At 33.2% G+C, this 21,761-nt stretch overlaps 1 protein-coding gene, 1 long non-coding RNA gene and 1 pseudogene across 3 annotated transcripts; 1 reads left to right on the forward strand and 2 right to left on the reverse strand.

The window, feature by feature from the left end:
- Positions 1–1,450: 1,450 nt before the first annotated feature.
- On the reverse strand, positions 1,451–7,849 carry LOC139847663 (phragmoplastin DRP1C-like; annotated as a pseudogene).
- A 2,258-nt stretch (positions 7,850–10,107) lies between these two features.
- LOC139848237 (uncharacterized) lies at positions 10,108–11,641 on the forward strand. Of its 2 annotated transcripts, XR_011759883.1 has the most exons (4): positions 10,108–10,969; positions 11,171–11,227; positions 11,334–11,403; positions 11,485–11,641. It is a non-coding gene; the product is annotated as an uncharacterized lncRNA (long non-coding RNA). The 2 variants fall into 2 exon arrangements; XR_011759882.1 differs by having other exon boundaries at positions 11,334–11,641.
- Positions 11,642–14,297: 2,656 nt separating this feature from the next.
- LOC139850460 (microtubule-associated protein 70-1-like) lies at positions 14,298–20,122 on the reverse strand. Its single transcript, XM_071840032.1, has 11 exons — positions 19,573–20,122; positions 19,392–19,477; positions 18,174–18,239; positions 17,567–17,737; positions 17,293–17,463; positions 17,032–17,187; positions 16,804–16,950; positions 16,562–16,633; positions 15,546–16,052; positions 15,263–15,450; positions 14,298–14,723 (listed from the first exon to the last, which is right to left on the reverse strand). Exons 1-11 carry the CDS (start codon positions 19,829–19,831, stop codon positions 14,684–14,686), a joined length of 1,863 nt encoding a protein of 620 aa, XP_071696133.1. The 5' UTR covers positions 19,832–20,122; the 3' UTR covers positions 14,298–14,683.
- Positions 20,123–21,761: the final 1,639 nt, after the last annotated feature.

Consider the following 21,761-nt stretch of genomic DNA (forward strand, 5'->3'; position numbering starts at 1 on the left):
AATGTTGTGGTTAAAGCGTTATCTACAAGAATTTGGAATCAAGCAAAAGGAATACAAGGTACATTGTGACAGTCAGAGTGCTCTAGATTTGAGCAAGAACTCCATGTACCATTCCCGTACAAAACATATTGATATTCGCTATCATTGAATACGCGAGGTAATTGATCGACAACTGTTGAGACTAGTGAAGATCCATACAAAGGAGAATCCTGCGGATATGTTAACAAAGGTGGTGACTCGAGAGAAGTTAGAGTTATGCAGAGACATAACCGGAATGTTTTCTATGGATACGTCTGGAGGGGGAGAATTGATGATTTACAGCCGTATCTTCTAGATGTCGTCATCTAGATGTTTCCATTCTAGCCGTAATCTAGATTTTTCTAGATATTCAAAGAAGCCGGTTGAAGAAGCAAAGTTGGAAACAATTACGGCTAGCTACTTGTTTGACAACTCATATAAAAGTATTCAAATTGGAAACGATTACGGCTAGCCACCCTTTTCTGCGTTCACACCATCTAGCGTTCACACTTTTCCACCTCTTCAAATTTTTCCTATAAATAGAGGTGGAAACCTTCATTGTATGCATTCAGAACAGAGTAATCACAACCTAGTTAGTGTGTATGAGATGTGTGTAATCTTAACCAAGAGTGAATACATCCCTAGAGAGTGGTGAGAATTCCTAGTGTGTTAGTTTGAGAGTTTTTTTATTTAAGTTTTGTAATACTCGTGTAATCTATTCTTGTGAGTAATAGAGGTATTTTCTCTCAAATTTGTGTGTACCAACTACCAACATCCAGTCGATCCCCTCTTAATCACAACATTTACTATTTACTATAGGAAATCCATAATGCTAACAGAATTGCATGGCATCCAAGGCAGACACCAATTCTTTTAAGCTTTTTTTTAACCCTCAACATTATCATATACAAACAGTACCTTACGCCTAACTGCATGGTAGGTTGTCCTTATTGACCCATAGTGGACACCTGTTATGTTCGAGTGCTAAACTTTATCCGTTTCGAGCCACATACATTTTAGGTCATTACTCATAATGCGATTTTTGTCATCTCCAAAAGCAGCAACATTTAATGTGGAAGGACATTATCATTTATCATACCTTGTCCAAGATATGGCTATTTGCCAATTCTGGCTTTCAGGAGCCAGGCTATTTAGTCAGAATTTACAATTTTTTTTCTTCTTCATAAATTATAGTAATTCACTGAATATAATAAACTATTGAATAAGCTGGACTATAAGCAATACCCAGAACAAGGTGAACACAGGTAGTGTAATATGATACTGAAAACAGAAACAAAACAGTACATCTCTTTAAGTATATTACTCGTCAAGTTTAATCTTTTTCATTACACAGGCATCGCATGCTTCGGGTAAAATTACTAGTACAAAAATTTATATGATTAGAGTACAAGGAACTTGTTAAACCTCGAACATATAGTACCACTTTGTAGATGATATTTGTTATCCACCTTGTTTTCAATGTGCTGGTCACTTCCATGCAACTGCATCGATCTCGTCTCTGGCTGACTTGTACAGCTGAAGTCTCTTGGCTAACGTTTCTCTCTTTTCCATGAGTGAAGGATCTTCGTCTAACATTCTACCAAGTTGTTCTTTCTGCATGAAACAGAGTGTTAAATATGATAAACATCCGGTCAGGTCTATTGGGAATGAAGACAATGTTTTTCCTTTTATCTTCTTTTATTCAATTTAGTTCTTTGGTTGGATCATCTTTTATCAGCTTTTGTATTGTTTTTCTATAACTTGACAATGGTTTATGTAGATAAAAAAAGACTACTTCATGTTTTCATGATTAATTAAACCCTATTTAAATCATTCAAGTTTTATGACAAACATCAAAAGAAAGAAGTAGCACACACCTCTCTTCTTCCAATTTGAGCATAGAAAAGATTGAGTAATGATCTCCTTGCTTCTCGTACTTGACAATAGACAACAGCCTTAGGTATCGTATTCTTCAGTGTATCACATACCATACCAATGTAAGCAGAGACGTTTGAACCTGGTCAGAATCACTTACTACATTCAGAAACTAGGTCAACTTTGATAATTAATAATTAGCTTTCGACTTTTAATGACCATTAGCTAATTAAGCCACTTGAAGTGCTTCAGAATAGACCAAGGCCAACATGAACAGAACGCAATTTGTTTCCGTAAGTGTGAATTTTAACTATTAGTTGAACAGGCATCAAAAAAGGGAGCAAATTCGGCCCACTCACTTATAAAAGCATTGATTTATGTAAGATGGCTCAAACTTGCACAAGAGTCTATGTTTGATGCATACAACCTCCCAAGTAAGTCAGTTTCTAACATTTATATCATAATTTTATTTTATATTACTATATTGTTACGAAATATAACTTCTATGAAGTTTTTAAAAATGGACAAAGAAGGGTTTGCAGGTCAACCCGAACCCGAACCCTCGCCGACCCACATCATGCCACTTTTTAGTATCAGCAACATAAAAAATAGATCAAAAGGTAATGTGTACCGATCCTCCTGAAGTGGTTATCTTCATATCGATCTGCTGTATTAGGGCCTGATCTGTTTGACTGCTTATCATCTCTGGGGTTCTTGTCCGAATCATGAATCTTACGAAAGAATTCGACTGTTAGATAAGTTGATTCCATTTCCACTAGGCGGTTAACTGTTTTCCGGCTTTCATCACGAAACTTTTCCAGTGATTCATTTGAAGCTGCTGCTATGTCAGCTTGGAGTGACGGGAAACGCTTCAGTTCCTGCAGCAGCCATCAAGCATTAACAAATTCATTCCAAGAACAGAGCATCTAAAATGTATGGTTTTTGAGGTTTAAATCATGTCTTTGGTTTTTAGACAATAATATACCCATATTAACAAAGAATTGAAGGACTTACCACTGTCTCTGCAATCGATTTCCTCACAAGTTCCTTCAAAATGAAGTGTACCTGAGGGGAGAAATAAGAGACATTTAATCTAATTAATATATATATTATTATATATACATACTGAAATTTACTTGTATAGCAGAATACAAGGGATTAAACTGCGGTTACACCAAATACTAAGAATGATTACCGCATCAACAGTTGCTTCAGCGGGGCCCTTGAAAAATCCAAGAGATCCATCGATTAGTCTTCTATATCCTTGCTCAGGAGCAACCAAATGGGGTTGATAACCATCAGCCTCTGAGATAACTTTTCTGACGTTACTGGTGGACAGGTGACGGTCCAAAGGAAGCTTTTTTAACGCAGCTGGTAGCTGATGATCGAAGACACCGTATATTCGATCGCCACCTGGTCGCCTGAAAAGTGACATCAGCTTATCATGTATCTCATTTGTAGTGCAAATGTGGTGGATGAAAAAGTGCATTAAGTTAACAAGTATATTAAATGCAAGTAAATTACCCTCCATCAAGGTGCTCTTTGAACACACGATCAAATGCACGACACAATTCCAATATTGTATATAGTTGTGCCTGTTCATAAGTATACAAGAAATTTTTTCATAATTTACAGTAGATAAAGACTTAATTACACGGATAGTCCATGTGGTTTTTCAATAATTTGCAAGTTTCGTCCCTAAGAAATATTTTTCTTGCACGGATAGTCTTGTGGTTTGCAAATCTTGAACAGATAGTCCCTGTGTCTAACGGGCGTTAAATATTTCCGTTGAATCTAGTCATGTGCCAGACATGTGAGGGTAATTTACAGGGATTATCCGTGCAAGATTTGCGAACCACAAGACTATTATCCACGTAATAAAAAAAAAGTTTAGGGAAGAAACTTGCAATTTTTAACAAAGCATGGGGACTATTTGTGTAATAAAGTGGTATATAAATAATTTATGATACTTGTATGAAGTTATTTACCGCTCCATCTGCTCCAATTGGCCTACCAATACGGTCCAACTCAGCATTAATATCATCGATATTCTTATTAATCAAAGCAACTATGCTCGGTATCTTTTGCCTGATGACACTCTCCAAATGCTGATGGGGTAAACGAGAAATTGTTAAACCATGTAATTAAAAAAATTGCAAGCAGATAGTATTTTGGAGTATTTTGGAGTAGATACTGGGACAAATGTACCTTAGATAAAAGCTTTGCAAGATATACTGAACCCATTTTAGGTGCCAGGTGTCCATATTCAGGGCTAGATTCAAAATATTCCTGTTCCTTTCGTCGAGCAGCCATCATGTCAACATTCTTGTTAATATCAGCTTGCGAACGATTTACAATGCCAACCCATGGATGCTGAAGCTTGTAGGATCTTCCCTCAAGAACCTATCATTTTAAGATAAATAAATAAACAAATTTTATAAATAATACCACCGCCAAACAATCTTAACTCTATGTAATCAAGTATGTATAAAAAAGTGCCAATAGGTGTTAGAAGCAAAGAACAGTGAGTAATTAATATAGAAACACATGAGATGATAAAACCCATACATCTAGACAGTTTGTTCCCTTATCCATGAGATCAAGTTTAGTTACCACTCCAAATGTGCGGTCACCTACAATTTTAAGAAGAACGAGAAGAATTTAGTAACATTTAATCAAGGTATGAGAGTGACAAAGTAGAAGTAGACGATAACCAAGTTCAAGTTGTGTGTATGCACATAAGGGCCAATGATCTTAAAAGGAAGAATCATGACAATGGTGACCTTTTATGGCATGACTCATGAGAAAGATGAATATACAACCATAAGATACCTGAAGGATCAACTTCTCTAGCAAGCTTTATAGCATCAGACGTGGCAATGTCTTGATTAGCAGGAGAAATTGCTAAAATAATGCAATTTGGCTACAAGAACTCAAAAAGTATTAGATGAAACGAGTGGAAATAAGTCCCTGACATAAAATTATAAATACACTCCAGACAAGTTCTGTTAAATTATTGGTTGCATGCCAAAAGGTAACATGGAAGCATAACACATGCTAATTATTGTATGTCACAAACAATACCAATACGTTAAAGTCAAAATCTTTACCAAAACTATCATCTAAGCTACAACATTTGGATGGTATAATATAATATGGTACATGTGTTTCCCTTACCTTCTCAACATAAGAACGGACCATATTTTCAATATCTTCAACAATTGATTCTGGTTGTCCCTCTGCAAAGCAAAAAAAGTCATTACATATATTTGCATCAGTTACCGTAATATTAGTACCACAATTCAGGCTGGAAATTAATGATATACCTAAATAATAGTAAAAACTCACCTACAGCAACTTTTGTTAATCCAGGAAGATCTATAAGAGTCAGGTTCACAACTGTAAAACAAAATTCTTAAGCACTCAGCATTGATATATTCAAAACAAAATATTTGTCAAGATTACCAAAAAATTGTATGCCTAAAATAGATATGATCGTGAAACAGCTGGCAGTTTCCACAGAACGTAACAATACCATTTGGAGAATAAATGCTAAGATGAATTGGACGGTTTGAGATTGCCTTTGACCTCCCAGTGATACGCTCTGTTTCATCTTCAATCTCCTTGCGCACAGCAGCTGCAAAAAAAAAAAAAAAAATATATATATATATATATATATATATATATATATATATATATATTAAAAAGCTGGTGATCTTAACATATGATCAATCATCCAAGGAGATATATATTGGGGCTAAGCATTTACAGGACAAAAAGAAAAAGAATGCTTTCCGTGGGGAAACTAGTGACAATTCTTTTAGTTTTTAATTGAATAGACCCTACAACTTTGGACAATCTTCTTCCTACAAAATTCTGATTAAATAAACAAATAACATGTAATATTAACTGATATTTTCGAAATGATGCAATATTAACATATCATCCAATAACGAAGATGATCTAACAGTTTTTTCTTGAAAATCATGTGGCATCAAAGTACTTTTCTCATTTTTTCAGCAGAGTATTAGACAATAATATTTGATCATAAATGATAGCGCTGGTCATATCACATTCAAGTTGAGAAATAAGTCTAACGTATATTGTTTATTAGTTTATTCTTCCTATACTATTTGTTTGCACTCGGGCAGATAATGGTAATTTAAATAGTACTACTGTTACTACATTTCAGAGACCAATAGAAGACATGCCTCTAAGGGACTGGTAACAAAACATAGAAACTCAATTCTATATTAATATTTAGTAAGAGTGATAGTTTGATCCAAATAAATGATAAATGACTGTTTATCCACCATTTTTCTCTTTATCTTTTGAGAGCTATATGTATCTACAGTTCTTTATGGGCTGGGGAAATCTCCTGAATTACAAGATCTCAATGTCAACTATTTCATCATTCAAGCTGTCTTGTAACTTCAAATTACTTGAAGTCGGTGAAAACACTAAGTAGCGATGACAGTGTAGCCATTCACTAAGATAATAAGAACTTGATATAGTTTCAAAATGTGAAAGGTCAAGGGAGAAATGAAGTTCATGATGCGGTAGGACAAATGAAATAATAATTTTAACTGTGTAAAGATTGTTAAAGCGTAGCCAAGATAAGCCAATGTTATCTTCGTGTTTCGATTAGTAAATTAGAACCGAAGTACACGTTTTAAAGAAGGCTTGCCTCCTGCACAATCTTCTGAACTAGGGCAATGTGGTTCAATTTGCGAAAAGAGTATGAAAAGTCATTTTTTCAAGCAGTTTCATTCCTGCACTAACATATTGATGCGGTTCACATACAGGTATCACGTACACTAATATCACACCATATATCACGTCAAATAAAAGATGCACTCATGAACAGGTCATATGTAATTGAAACTATTTACATCTGCACAAGTTCATCACATTTGTCCATTTAGAGTATTTTTCTATAGAAACTTAATACAGATAGTGGCACCAAGATGATTATAGGGCTTTGTGGCATGAAACTATATAACAATTTGCAAAAAGCATAGAAGGATCCAGCCAAGCTTATACTAAGTCAATAATCTTTTGATTCTAACTCGTGTTTATACTCCTATCTTTAGATTTTTTGTTTACATCGTTGAATCCTCTCCCTTTGCCTTCTCGGTGTATTTCATTTCCACTGTATTACAAGCGTATTCTTAGCATCACACAAATTGCTCATGCTGCTAGGTGCAGACATATAAATCCCATCAAAAATCACTTATTCTGAACAAACATCAACAATCTCTAGTACAAAACTTTTACAGATTACTTCAAAGAAACTTTGCAAAATGAGAGACGAGAATCGAGCATTACATACCAAAATCCGTGAACTTCTTCCTTGGAGCATGAAGAAATTCAGCATACTCAGTTCCCCTCTCTATCTTATGCAGCTGCAATACCAACGGCCTCCTCGTAACAATACCTTACAGTTGACCAAAATATATACAAAATTAGGAAACATGAAGCATATATGCATATGTATTTCCTATTTCACCAGTTCTAATAATACAGACATTTCAAAAATTCATTTCTAACTGCATAAATTATACTAACATGCTTCTTCTCAGTTATAAATTAACATCCTGAGTCTGGTTCTATGAATTGCATACACACAATATATATACTTCCTACAGAGATTGATCTTATCTAAACGTAACTTTACACACCAGATCCACGAGGTAGGAAATCTCTACCAACCACGCTTTCAAGCACCGATGATTTTCCTGAACTCTGAAGTATAATAAAAATGTCAATATTAAGTAGTTAAAAAATTGAAAAATAAAATAAAAAAAGTAGCAGAATCGATTACCTGACCACCGACAACGGCGACGGTAGGAAGAGCTTCCCAAAGAGACATTCCTTCGCCGCCGTGATCTCCTAATACAGTGCACGCCATTTGTATCCTGTTAACAAGTCCGATCAAGCTCTCCATTGTCGCCATTAGTTCCGATTATGATCTGATTTTTTTGGTTGATAGTTTGGTGATTCGATTATGTGTTACAACAATGTAGGTTGATTTGAAGCAGATTGTATCACGTGGAGGATGAATTAGTAAAAATTTAGATTTTAGGGTTTGGGATGAGATGTAGATTTGGGGGAGATCGAGAGATTTGAACAAAAAAAAACGGTTAAGAGAGGTATGAAGGTGGTTAAAAGGTATTTATCCAGTGTTGCCGTCAGCGTCAGTATAGACCTGATACTGTGGATACCCACCCTATCCACAGTAAATATAGACCTGATACTGTGGATACTGTGGACGAACCTAAATAGATATAGATACGGATATAAATGAACCTAAATGGATATGAATATGGACATGGATGAAAAGTTTCATACATGTATATATCCATTACCACCTGAAATACATACAAAAATACATAAATATAGATATAAGCTTACATATTTACTATTACAAGTTCATTTAACGTTAGATTTATATTTTACTTTTAACCTTATAATGAAATAACTATAATATATTACAATAAAACACGCATATCTAATAAAATAAACTTACAATTTTCATATTTAATTTTTCATAATCCATGTTTTATACTAAAATTTAACAAATTTTGTTATATCTTCGACAAAGGTTACACATTTTTATGGATAAATTTTAAATATGCCAGTATATTTATTTCAGCTATACTACATTTTTATTTTATTCGCATATTAGAAAATATCATAACACTTTTTTAATATCCATTGGATATCTATTAACCCGCTTAATCCACTGGATATGGATATGGATGGATGACCTGAAACTAAACGGATATGAATATGGATATGGAAGAACAAAAACTAAATGGATATGGATGTGGATACGGCATCACTGGCTCCATATCCGATCCATTGTCATCCCTACCACTGCACCTCACGTTTTAAGTTTTCAATCGAGTTAATTATAACATTAGTCACTCTAGTTTACTCAAAGTTATATTTTCAGTCCTTTTCTTTTTTAAATTATAACTATAGTTCCTATAATTTTTAAAATGCACAACGGTAGTCCAGTACTTATATGCTAATCGATTGACGGAACAAATTAACAGACAGAACATTAGATTTAAAACCGGCACTGTAAAAAGAAACTAGACAATTGCATTTTATAATATATAATGAATTTTCAATTCACAAGGAACATGCCTAAACAGGTGACGATAAAGCTCCTCAATTGACGTCTGTTAAAAGGTAATGTTAAGTCATGTGTTATGCACAAGAGCGTAACTTCGTCTTTTTACATCTAACACACACTTTCTTTTCTTTCTTTCTCTTTTCTCTCACGCTCACCACCTCTAACTAGGGGTATATATAGTGAAAAGATCCATATATACACAACCACCATCACTTTCTTTGTTACGTTTCTCTTCTAACATTTTATTAAACATCTTACATGCACCTTCATATCGTATCTATAATTCTATAATGATTAGTCATAATAAAAATAAGCTAAGATAAGTACAAAACTTAATCATCAAATACACATGCTAGTACATACGTAGTTGCTTCTACCGGAACTACTGAATCCACATATTCGTCATTTATACATGATAGTGAAACACGGTTAAACATGTATCATTTTCATACCAAACAAACACACGAACTCTAATAAATCATTAAATCAAAATCCGAACCAATACATCATAAAAATAACGGAAAGAGAGAAAGCAGTCGTTAGGAGTTATAATCGAATTTGAGTTACCTTGTTAAAAAAGAAAAAAATTAAACTCCGTGAGAAGAAGATGAAGATTGTTAACGTTGTTTGAAAGACGAAGGAGAAGTTTTGAAGTTATTAATAGAGGGTGGCATGGATATCATAATCATGTTCTGATGCAATCTCTCTAATCTATAATTAGAAAAAAATTATGATGCTATACACATTTGAAAAATCCTACATGTAAAAATTCTAGCCATTAGATGAGGAATTCAACTTTCAATCTCAGCCCTTTAAATTGATAATGACATCATTTAGGAAAATTAACAGCAGTTATTACACTACTTAATTACACTAATAACCTTAATTATATATATCCATAATTACGTTATTATCGTTCAGCCCAATGCATTCAGCCCAATAGCCCGCCCATCCTGTACAAACCTATAACCCACTTCATAAAAAGTCCAGCCCGGTACCTTACATTTTATTACGCTTTTTTACAAATTATTTATATTTATATTATTTCGACGCTAAATTAGGGCAACGATTACGTTTCAATCGATTACGTTTCAATGTCAAAATTTACACATGTAGCTGAATCTCAATCCATGAAGTTCAGTCATGTTGTTTTCGAATCGATTGCAGTCGTTTATGATTTCCAATCGATTGTTAAACCCTTAAAACAAGGCAAGTATAAAGTTGATTCAGTATAACGGTACAGTTTCGATTGTTAAACATTGAAAACAATCCGAGTATTAGCCATTCAGCTAAGAAGATTTCTATGATATGGTTTGCAGGTAATGGAATTAATTATGTTTACACTCTGAAGCTAATTTAAGTACCTCAGGTTGTAGGCAACTATTTAAATTGGATTTATTATTTTTTTCCCTTTTTGGTAAATAACTTTACTTAATACGGAGTAGTTTGATAACCTTTTTTGTAATTGATTTACAAGCCACGTTTTCTAATTCATTATGGCACATTTTTTTTCAGTAACTGCATCATATCATATTAACTGTATAACCCAGTCAACAAATAAGTCATTGGCGGTTTTCTTCGTGTGATCCAATTGGCACTCCACGATTTAGCAGTTGTGCGTGTGAAAAAACTGTTCCGTTCAACACCTATAAATAACCTTCCTCTCAGCATTATTCAATTCACTTTACACCTCTGTAATTCCATATTACTCTTCAGTTGTTTCTCTGACGTTTCTTTGAACATGGCTAGCAATCAAGACGTGTTTGCTCGTCTGAATCGTTTGACTATGAACGCTGCAGAAAGTGTCAGGATTCGGGTTAAGGTGTTTATCACGACATCACGTGGCCAGTAACTTACTTTAACAATCCGAGGGATGTTTCATGTCATGAGATGATACTTGTAGACTCTGAGGAACTAAAGTTAGTTTTAAAGGTAATTATAATTGCTATCTCATCTGTAGGATTAATTAGGGCAAATGCGGAAAGATCATATATTGTAACAAAGATTTATTAATCTTATATAGTCCTATGTATAATTGTTTTGATTCATAGGTCATTTGATAATACTTGTATTATTGCTTTCTATAGGTATAATCTTTTGTTTTGATTGATTATTAACGCTATTAACTTTCAGAGGCTAGGCCATGGCAACTCTTCTGACTTTTTATATTCATCGACCATTGTTTTGCAGGTGTTGAATTGTCATTTCTCTTTTCCATCTTTTATTTAAGTTTTGTTTTTTAGGATTTTAATATATAATGTGACGTGATTTGGTGACATGCTTTGAATATGAACAGGGACAATGCATGTTGAATAACATAATGGATGAGAAATGAAAGGTATGTAGTTTTCAACTGAATTTGACAGGTAATAAACTTTGGTTTGGAAACTAAAAAATTGCCATTTTTTTTCAAGTGGTCTTATGATTTACATGGTGAAATAGTGCAGGTTATAGGATTTATACAGAGTTAGACTCCATGCTAAAGATATGTATGCTAATTTGGTGAGCGGAATGTTTTAGCATATTACATTTTATTTTTCGTCCAATTGTAGGTAACCTTTATATAGTTGTTTGAAAGGTAAATGCATTCTGTTTTTATTTCAATTGTAGGAAACCTTTATAAATATCGTTTTTATCATATAATCATATATCATTTTGTTTAACACAAGTTTAAATGCCTATCAATGTCTTTGTTATTACTTTATAGTAATTTTTATTTTGTCGCTTTTTCTGCTTTTAAATGTAGTTTTGTGATAATCACTATGCTTTATGCTTTATATGATGCTATATTCATTTCTATTTTTATTTAAGTCATAGACACTTCTGTTTTCTTGATGAAAAGCTATAAACCCACAACTCAGAAAGATATTAGCCCTTAATTAAGAAGAGCATTAGTATAGAAGTCTGAATTGGGAATATTTGAATTGGGAATATTGTACAAGAGAGTCTTTCATTGTGACTTTGTAAGGATACTTACCATTATCTTTTCCCTATATTCTTTTTTTCTTCTTCTTTTGTTTTATCTCTTGCTGATTGACTGATATAGATCACAAAGATGAAGAGGCCTTCCCATTTGTGAGCTCAAATATGTTTAGTCCAGAAAGAATGATATAAGGTTATATTTTTCTAACGCATGAGTCCAGGGTATTAGCTCATTTTTTATACTTTTTTTTTTTTGTAGGATATGTAATTTTAACTTATTTGCGCTCTTAACTAAAGGAGACAATTTTGACCTATTTACTTTCGAGTGGGTCATTTCTGTTAATAAAGATATATGTTGCAAAACTTTAACTATATAGGCAGCCCCCTCTAAAGTACAAACTAGTGGTTTATTTCTACTGCCAATTACACAGTTCAATTTTTGAATTTTGGTTTTTGTCCTTTGAGCAGAGGAGAGTTCTATATAATATAAAAGAAAATAAAAATAAGACATATATGATGAGAAAAAGGTTTTTTGATTCTTTGTCTAATAACTTATTGAATTATTACTGGCTTATTGCTTTTCAATACTAACTATTGGTCACATGACATTAGAATCTTAGGCATTTTAAGTAGCTACTTCACATAAAATTAGGCCTTAGTTCTACATATAAGGTAACATCGTGCATGTTTACACCTCTACATGGCTTGGTAGGATGATGCTAAAAATTAGCCTATTTTGATTAGAATTGTATGGTTTTTAGAATTCTAATTCTTGTGGTTCTTTCTGTTGTGCAGCTAATCATCCCAAATCAGATGAATTTTATCATACCCAACTCGCAGCTTATTTTGTGCCATATAGTCATGTAGTTCCTTGGGCTGATTTGGGAATCATTTAAAGAGTTATTAGTTGCTTATTAATGTTAGTACTCAATTACTCATTACATATTGGTACTATGACTACCATATTGATTGTGGTATAATGTAACTTTTATTGATAGATTACATACTGTCATTTTATATAATTTTTTTTCACACATTCGTGATTTCACTGGTCACTAAACTAGCGGGGCCTTAAATATCAGTTTATAATTACTTTTATTTTTGCTGTTTTAGGATAGCGGGGCCTTAAATATCAGTTTATAATTACTTTTATTTTTGCTGTTTTAGGATTTCCTTTACTTATTTATGGTGCAAATTGTTTAGGTTGTTTGCTACATTTCAGTACTTTGTTATAGTTTCTATAAACATTCCATTTCCCTGTTTGCAAGTTTTCTGTAATATATTAACTTTTTTTGAAGGATTTTTTTAACTTGTGCACATGATAATAACCATTAATAAAGTTAAATATTCCCATAAATAAATTTAAAAGTATTTAATAAACTTAAAAATTACTAAAAATAAATATATATTTAATGTAATATTTTCTCTACAAGGAAAGTTTGAACTTCATTAAGGATATTAACCTATGCCCCTATGGCACATATTAGCATATCCCTTTTTTGAATATATTAACTTGTCAAAAATATTCAGCTACACAAAATAAGAGGACATTAAATACACTATTGGTACAATACAAATTTTGTTATACTTCTTCCCAATATTATGATAAAAGATTATGAAAAAATACCCGCGAATGCGCGGGTTATAAATTAGTTTCAGTAATTCAAAAGTCACTTGCGTAGAAATCTAAAAAAAAATACGGAGTACAAGGTTTAGTGTCAAAGAATAAAAATAAATCAATTAGGTAAAAGAGCTGTGTAAATGACATTTTTTTAACTTAAATTAATGTTGAATGACATTAGACTCGAACCCATGACCTAAACCCCAGCCCTAACACACAAGGTGAAAGGGATGCCGTTGAATCAATTTTCGTTGGTTGTTTAATGACATTATTTTGTTAATACAATTAATATATTCTTTAATAGGAATTATGACCATCATTTATTATTTTATTTATTGTAATTATGATTTATTTGCCTTAAGTGTGACAAGTCAGATTATTACCTCATCACCGACTCCATTTATTAGATAAGATAGATTAAATGTTTAAGCATTTCGACTAAAATCGGGTTCATCCTTGAATCGGATGGATCATCCACATCTATATCCGTCAATTTAGATCATTCATATCCGTTTTAAGTAAATCGGATCAGATGGATATCCATCGGATCGGATGTTAATTGCCATCCTTATGCACACGTCAATCAACCATCCATATCCGTTTTAAGCGAATCGGATGAATATCCATCATATCGGATGTTAATTGACATCCCTATGCACAAGTCAATCAACCTAAATGATAATTTGATACTCTTACCTTACAAAAACAAACATCCATTAAGCAATCTAATACGGAGTATCTCATTTCGCAAGGACCACAACTATTGCTAATCAGAAAACTGTGTTATAAATCTTACAAAAACACTACTCAACTCCAACTGATTACAAGAATATCAACAAACAACCAACAATCACACTACAAACTATAAATAGCACAAGAAAACGTCAACAAAGCTACCTATACAACCACACAACGGTTAGCTTGGCTTCAGTGTCCATCAACTCGCTCGTTCTCTACCAAATAATCAGAAAGAATACCAACACAATGCCATACCCTTTTCTCCGGCTCTTGTTTTCCATCTTAAGCTACCACACCCAATGACGTCAAGTATCAGTATGCTACTTTTAGAATACAGGACCCAACTCACATTTTTCTTTTACACGTTATTGGCTGGTCTTTGTCATCCCGCCCCGTACCACATTCCTGCATAAACATAGATATACTGTCAGATACTTGCCTTATCAGGTAAAAGGGAGGAAAGTAATGTATGTATGGTATAACATTAACTAAATGAATCATCCAATGATTTTGCAGTAGTTACTCCCATAGGTGTTAACTAAAGGTAAGAATTTCGACCAATTAGCCTGTAAATGGCACAATTTAGGTTATGTTTAATTTCTGACATGCCAAATTGGTTAAGCTAAAGAATTTAACAGAAAAGTAATCATTCTAAATTTCTAATAATTTATTAGCAACTGAATCAAAGACTATATGAAATCAGTCATTTAGAAAACCAATGGTAATGAATTAATATATAAAGTCAAGAGTAAAGAAACGTTATATGTAATTAGATTAGAATATTCAAAGAACATTTATTATGAGTCTAACTAGGCGAAGCATTAGATGGAATGTCAACTGCCTTATTCCACTTCATGACATTGGATATTCGCATACATTAATTAAATATGTATACATAATGTAAAATAGAAAGATTAATATAATATTTGAAATGTAGAACATACCTGGTTGGAAGTTGCTGAGAGCTATTCACAGAACCTTTCGGGTTCGCAAAGCGTTTAGCCCTATTATCCTGTTCTTTGTTGACACGCATTGCAGCTACCTCCTTCTCCATTGCAGCCACCTCACGTCTCATCTTTTTGGCCTCAACCTCCATAGCCTTAGTTAAGGTATCCACTTTCTTAGCCAACATCTAAAAGCAAAATATTACAATTCAGAAAACGATAATAACCAACTCATTTCAATAAGATTAAATAAAAAGGATGACATAATAGAATTAAAATGTACCTCAATTGCATCATCCTTGTCTTTTATGCTTTGATCCTTTTCATGACCAGCTTTCCTCAAAGCAACCACTTCCTTTTGAAGCAAATCATACAACAGTCCCGGAACCGTATCCTCGGTTTCAGTTCCCAACAAACCACTCGGTTTTTCATCAATCGTAATTTCATCGGGTCCCTCACGTGATTGGGTAAGGTTAAAAGTAGGACTGCCACTTCCACTTGACATAAGCTTACTCCTGTCAAGTGCACGTGTACCACCATCAAAGGACTTTGATGTACCCTTTGCATGCCTCAGAATTGAACTTGACCCAGATGATCTTATTTGAAAAGATGGTGACCTTTTGGGTAAAAATCCATTTGAAGTGATTTTGGAGAAGTTATCAGCTCCACCTAATGACTGGCGACGCGAAGGACCATTACTCATGCCCTTTCCATCTGCTGAGCTACGAGCAAGAGAATTTGGTGATCTTAAAGTGTCTTCCAGTACTCTGAGTCGCAGTTGAAATTTTTCCTATGTACGTTGAGGTTGGAAAAATATATAGTGTCATCAGAAAATGAAAGATTAGAGGTGGCCGTTTCTTCAGCCCATTTATTATAAATGGGTTGATTTCAATTGTAGAACATACCCAATGGGTGAAAATTAAACAAAATTAGCCGAAAGGGTAACAGGCCAAATGGCGTTGAACAAGTGGATGTTTTCCAAAGTCTATTTTTATAAACATATAACCTCCAAAAGTTGTTTTATTCCCGCATAACATTATTATTGTGATTATGATAATAATACTTATTAGAACTTCTAATCTAATCTAATTAGAGTTTATATTATTTGTAAAATGGACAAAAGAATGTCTGTGGGCCAACCCGTCCGACCTGGACTATATTTAACCATACTAAAAATTGCACGCTACGACGTCAAACCATTTTGACACGTCACCCAGTGTCCTAGTCCTCCTGACCCGCCCAATATTCCACCTCTATACAAGAATATGTTTCAGGAGCAAAAAATTAAAAGCATATTACTTTCAGTTGGGCTTCAGTCTTGGCAGCACGCTCGGTTATAGCTAACTTGTCCCGCAGTTGTTGCATCTCTCCCTATAATTATAAAGATTGGAATATGGTTATGCTTAAAAATGGGCACTTGATAACTAAAACTACATGTGTGTTTTAATGGAAATACTAGAGGCTAATACTTATCATAAATATAAGTAGAGCATATACCTGCAAGAATAACTACTTGCCATAAAAAGAAAAAATATATATACCTGTAAGAATCTTCTTTCTTCAAGCCATTGTTTTACTGGCATCACTTTGTCATTAGCATCTTTCCATTCATTAGCTACTACTGTTGCTACTCTATTTGCTGTAACCTTTGCACGAGCTAGTTCTCGATCCAGAGTTTTTCGTTCTTCCTATGTAGTTAAGATCAGAAACCTAATTATAGTTGTTGACAATAACTAATTTAACTAGATGTAGAGTTAACGGGAATTTACATTCATCTCTTGAACTTTGCGCTGGTAGTCCCTCACAGCGTTAGCAGCTGCACCACCAGCAAGAACGGCCTCTTCGAGCTCACGCACAGTTTGTGTAAGCTTTTCAACTTCAGCCACTTTTTGACGATGCATTTTATCCAATATTTTATTTTCTTCCTGTACAAATTGACAGGAAACATGTGAGTATACATGTTGGAAACATAAGGATAAACAATTAGAGGCCTTAATGATGGAAATAAACAAGTTGTAAAAACCAAATACCTGACATATTTCTATCTGTTTCATCAACTCTTGGTTCTTATTCTGAAGATCATCCACCATTGAAGCCTTCGCCAAGGCAACCTGCACAGTTCTCTCAGCTTCAAGTAAAGCAGCCTCTTTTGATTTGGTCAGTCGATCTAATGCCTTGTTGTCATCTTGTAGCTTAGCAATCTGAAAGTCAGAAAAGGTAAAACTATAAATGTCTAACCCTTTTTGTATAAAAGCATTAACTCAGTCATTAACTATCATTGCAAAGTAAGTTTAGTAACCATACCTCTTGTCGAGCAAGCTTCAACTCAGCTTCTAATGGTGCAAGGATCGCCTCAATTGGAGGCATATCATCATCCTTTTGAGCAGCATGAACTCTTCTGAGAGTGGCTTCTGCAGCAAACTGGGCCGCCATAGATGCTTTCTTTTCATCATTGATCTTCTTGATTTCAAGAGTCTAAATGGCCAAAAAGTAATTAATCTATCATAATTCATAACTGAGCCACAATGTGAGAAGATTAAAAAAAAGTAAAAATAATAATAATAATAATAATAATAATAATAATAATAATAATAATAATAATAATAATAATAATAATAATAATAATAATAATAATAATAATAATAATAATAATAATAATAATAATAATAATAATAATAATAATAATAATAATAATAATAATAATAATAATAATAATAATAATAATAATAATAATAATAATAATAATAATAATAATAATAATAATAATAATAATAATAATAATAATAATAATAATAATAATAATAATAATAATAATAATAATAATAATAATAATAATAATAATAATAATAATAATAATAATAATAATAATAATAATAATAATAATAATAATAATAAGAGCTTAAGTATATACTTTGGTATCTAAAAGAGACTCGGTCAACTTCAGCTTCTCATCCACCTTTGACAATTCTTCCGTTAGCTGAGGTTACAGAGAAAGTTAACAGCAAGATTTTGTCAGACATAAATCAAATCATATATATAATTCACATGAGATGAAAGAAAAGGGATGGGAAAAAAGTAAAGCAAGTTTAAATATGCAACAGCATTGTGCAAACAAACAAAAAAATTAACCATACTTGGCAATATCTAGTAGTCTAGTCAAGAAAGCATTACTAACAACTTGATAATAAGGGTATATCACAACCACTGGTAAAGCATTTAATAGCAAAGGTGACATTTAGAACCCAAAATAAAACTAAACGCAGGGTGACGCCCCAGAAATACATAAACAGCAGATACACCAAGATAGCAAACACAAGAATCTTACTTAGGCGACAAATAAAATTCTTTACTGCTGAAATACGGATTATTTGGTAATTCTTTTCTTGTATAAACATGTGTATAGACAACATACAGCTTGTTGAAAGAGTATATACTTCTACAACACCATATAAGATAGGATAAGGGGAAAAGTAAAAGTGAGGGGTTCTTTAATCGTGTGCATGCCATCCAATGAACCCAAAAGGAAAATAACATATAGAATTTGGAGCATCCAACATAATGCAATATACCAAAATAAGGATTTTAGTACCAAATAGGACATTTAAAACACCAATAACATGCTCAATATCTAACTCACTAAATACATTACTACTAGCTTCGCACGTGCAATGCACCGGCAGCACCAACAGGTTTCAATAATTTATGAGAAAATATAATCTGGATTAGATACGGTAAAATACACAAGTCATGCTATACACATTGAATTTATTTGTTACTAATATTAAACAACCTAATGAATAACAACAAAAGCATACTCCATTTGTAACTCACTAAATACATCTATATACCAAACATCGAAGAACAACATCTAGTCAACAATTAACAATGTCAATGCAAGATTACAATATTAATATTCCACGAAAATAGGCTTCACACAAGAAGTAATCACAAAGCAATTCGAATTCCCATAAACATATACTTACTCTAAAAAATGAAAAGTCAAACTCAATTTCATATTGCCTGGCATATCAAGTAAACTAAATCACACTTCATTGCATCCAATAATTTTAGAAACCACAAATAAATAAATCAAATCAAATCAAATCAAAATAAATAATAACAGAATAACCTCTTCAACAGCTTTTTCTCTTAGGCGTTCAGATAGCTTAAGCGCCTTGATCTCCGCTTGTGCTTCGTTCAATTCTCGATCCTTATCTGCATAAACATTAAACAAATAAGCATAAAACATAAACACATCAACTAAAACAGCTAAAAATGAATTAATACACAGATCAAATCACATTACACACCTCTAACTTCATTTTCCAACCGAGTAAGTTCAACTCTCACCGGATCCGAGCCATGAAGCATATTCATAAAATCGTCAGTATCTAAACTCGGTTTCCTTGAACTCCGCCTACGACTAGTCAAACCTGAAACCCTACCTCCATCTTTAAACGATCCAGAATACGTCAACGGCGTCGTTTCAGCCATCGGAGGCCGTGCATTTCCACCTCCACTGTATTCCCCTCCGTTTAACATCTCCGGCATATCCATTACATCTTCCATGACTCGGATCTGAGCTCAATCGCATATGAATCAGCTAGAAATCGAATATTTACTACTCTAGGGTTTCGGAAACGTACACACTCTGGAGTTGAAATGCGTATAGATACGGATTTATGTATATATATTACAGTAATCAGAAACTAGAGAGAGACGGAGTGTGTCAACTACAGAGAAGAAAGGAATAGATTATTTATTTATTAATAGTAAAATAAAATTTATACGGAGTAATTAGAATGGAATATCATCATGATTGTATTTTCAGAGATATGAAGTGTGCGATTTAAGTCCGTCTCTCTCTCTTTCTCTATTAGATTTTAAAAAATGTAATTTAAATTACACATTCGACATTTTCTTACATGACCATACCTATAATTCTTTACACATGGCAAGTTTATTAATTAAGGGTGTGTTTGTTTCCTTAGATTTCAAGAGATTTGGGAGATTCACATTTCAAATTTTATGTATAGTTAGAGATTTTTAAAAGTGATTTTGATTTTGAAATTCCATAAAAACATGAGATTTCAAAATTATGTGAGCGATTTCAATTTGTATGTTTGTCATTTTTCACGTTTACTATTACGGTTAACGATCTATGTTTACGTTTACATGTTACGTTTACGTTTTACGTTATACATTTTACATTTACGTTTTACGTTTGCGTTTACGTTTTACGTTTACGCATCATTTTTACGTTTTACGTTTGCGTGTTACGTTTTACGTTTACGTGTTACGTTTAACGTGTTTGGTTTTACGTTGCATGTTTACGTTTACCGTTTTATGTTTACGTTTTACGTTTAGTTTTACGTGTTACGTTTTAAGTTTACGTGTTACGTTTGACCTCCAGTTACTGGGTCTAATCCTCCACGAAAAGTAAGAAAGTTCGAATATTTTGACCAATTCAAGGTGAAAAACGGGGTTGCTCCCTCAAACCGATGTGTCCCCGAGAGAAACCATTATCCTAAGCTGCGTAACAAACCAACTCCCCGAAAATCCAGCTCGTATCGCCCGAAGTTTTACAAGACAACCCGTCTCGCACTAGCGTCATCAAACCTGAAAAGTTCATCCTAAAACTGCAGCAACTTCTAAAAATCATATCTGAAAATCCAACGGTCCGATCATCGTCAGATTTTTACTATATGTAGATGTATGTATGATAATGCTAAAAACGAACATATATTTCATAGCATTATTCCTCAAGAAAGACAAGCTTTTAGTTGCAATTGTTCTATTTACAAGTGATATTCGTTTAAATAATAAAAGGTGAAGACAAAAGACAGATTCGACGAATTGAAGACGCAAACGACCAAAAAGCTCAAAAGTACAAAAGACAATCAAAAAGGTTCCAATTATTGATAAGAAACGTCTCGAAATCACAAGAGTACAAGATTCAAAACGCAAAGTACAAGATATTAAATTGTACGCAAGGACGTTAGAAAATCCGGAACCGGGACCAGAGTCAACTCTTAACGCTCGACGCAACGGACTAAAAATTACAAGTTAACTATGTATATAAATATAATATAATATATAATTAATTATATTAATTATATATATATTATATATATATAATAAAAACCGTCGGCAGCAAGAAACTCCAAGGGTGTGAGCTGTAAATATCTCTCCGCGACTCGCGGAGTTTTAAGGCCATTTTGCCGCGAGTCGCGGAGCCCCAAAAATCAAGTCTGGCTATAAAGCCAACCGAATTCTGATCAAATTTCAACACATCTTTTTCCTTCCTCTTCATACGTAAATATATTTATATTTATAATTTATATTTTAATTTTAATTATAATTCTAATAATAAGGGTATGTTAGCGAATGTTGTAAGGGTGTAAGTCGAAATTCTGTCCGTGTAACGCTACGCTATTTTTAATCATTGTAAGTTATGTTCAACCTTTTTACATTAATGTCTCGTAGCTAAGTTATTATT

This window comes from Rutidosis leptorrhynchoides, chromosome 5 (genome assembly GCF_046630445.1).
Source record: "Rutidosis leptorrhynchoides isolate AG116_Rl617_1_P2 chromosome 5, CSIRO_AGI_Rlap_v1, whole genome shotgun sequence".
In the NCBI taxonomy this organism is placed as follows: domain Eukaryota; kingdom Viridiplantae; phylum Streptophyta; class Magnoliopsida; order Asterales; family Asteraceae; genus Rutidosis; species Rutidosis leptorrhynchoides.

Coding starts and splice junctions, on each gene's coding strand:
- LOC139850460 (XM_071840032.1), bottom strand. CDS start 19,831: ATGGAAGATGTAATGGATATGCCGGAGATGTTAAACGGAGGGGAATAC. Junction 17,738..18,173: donor AGTCTCTTTTAGATACCAAA/GTATATACTTAA, acceptor TTGGCCATTTAG/ACTCTTGAAATCAAGAAGAT. Junction 17,188..17,292: donor AACAGATAGAAATATGTCAG/GTATTTGGTTTT, acceptor CAATTTGTACAG/GAAGAAAATAAAATATTGGA.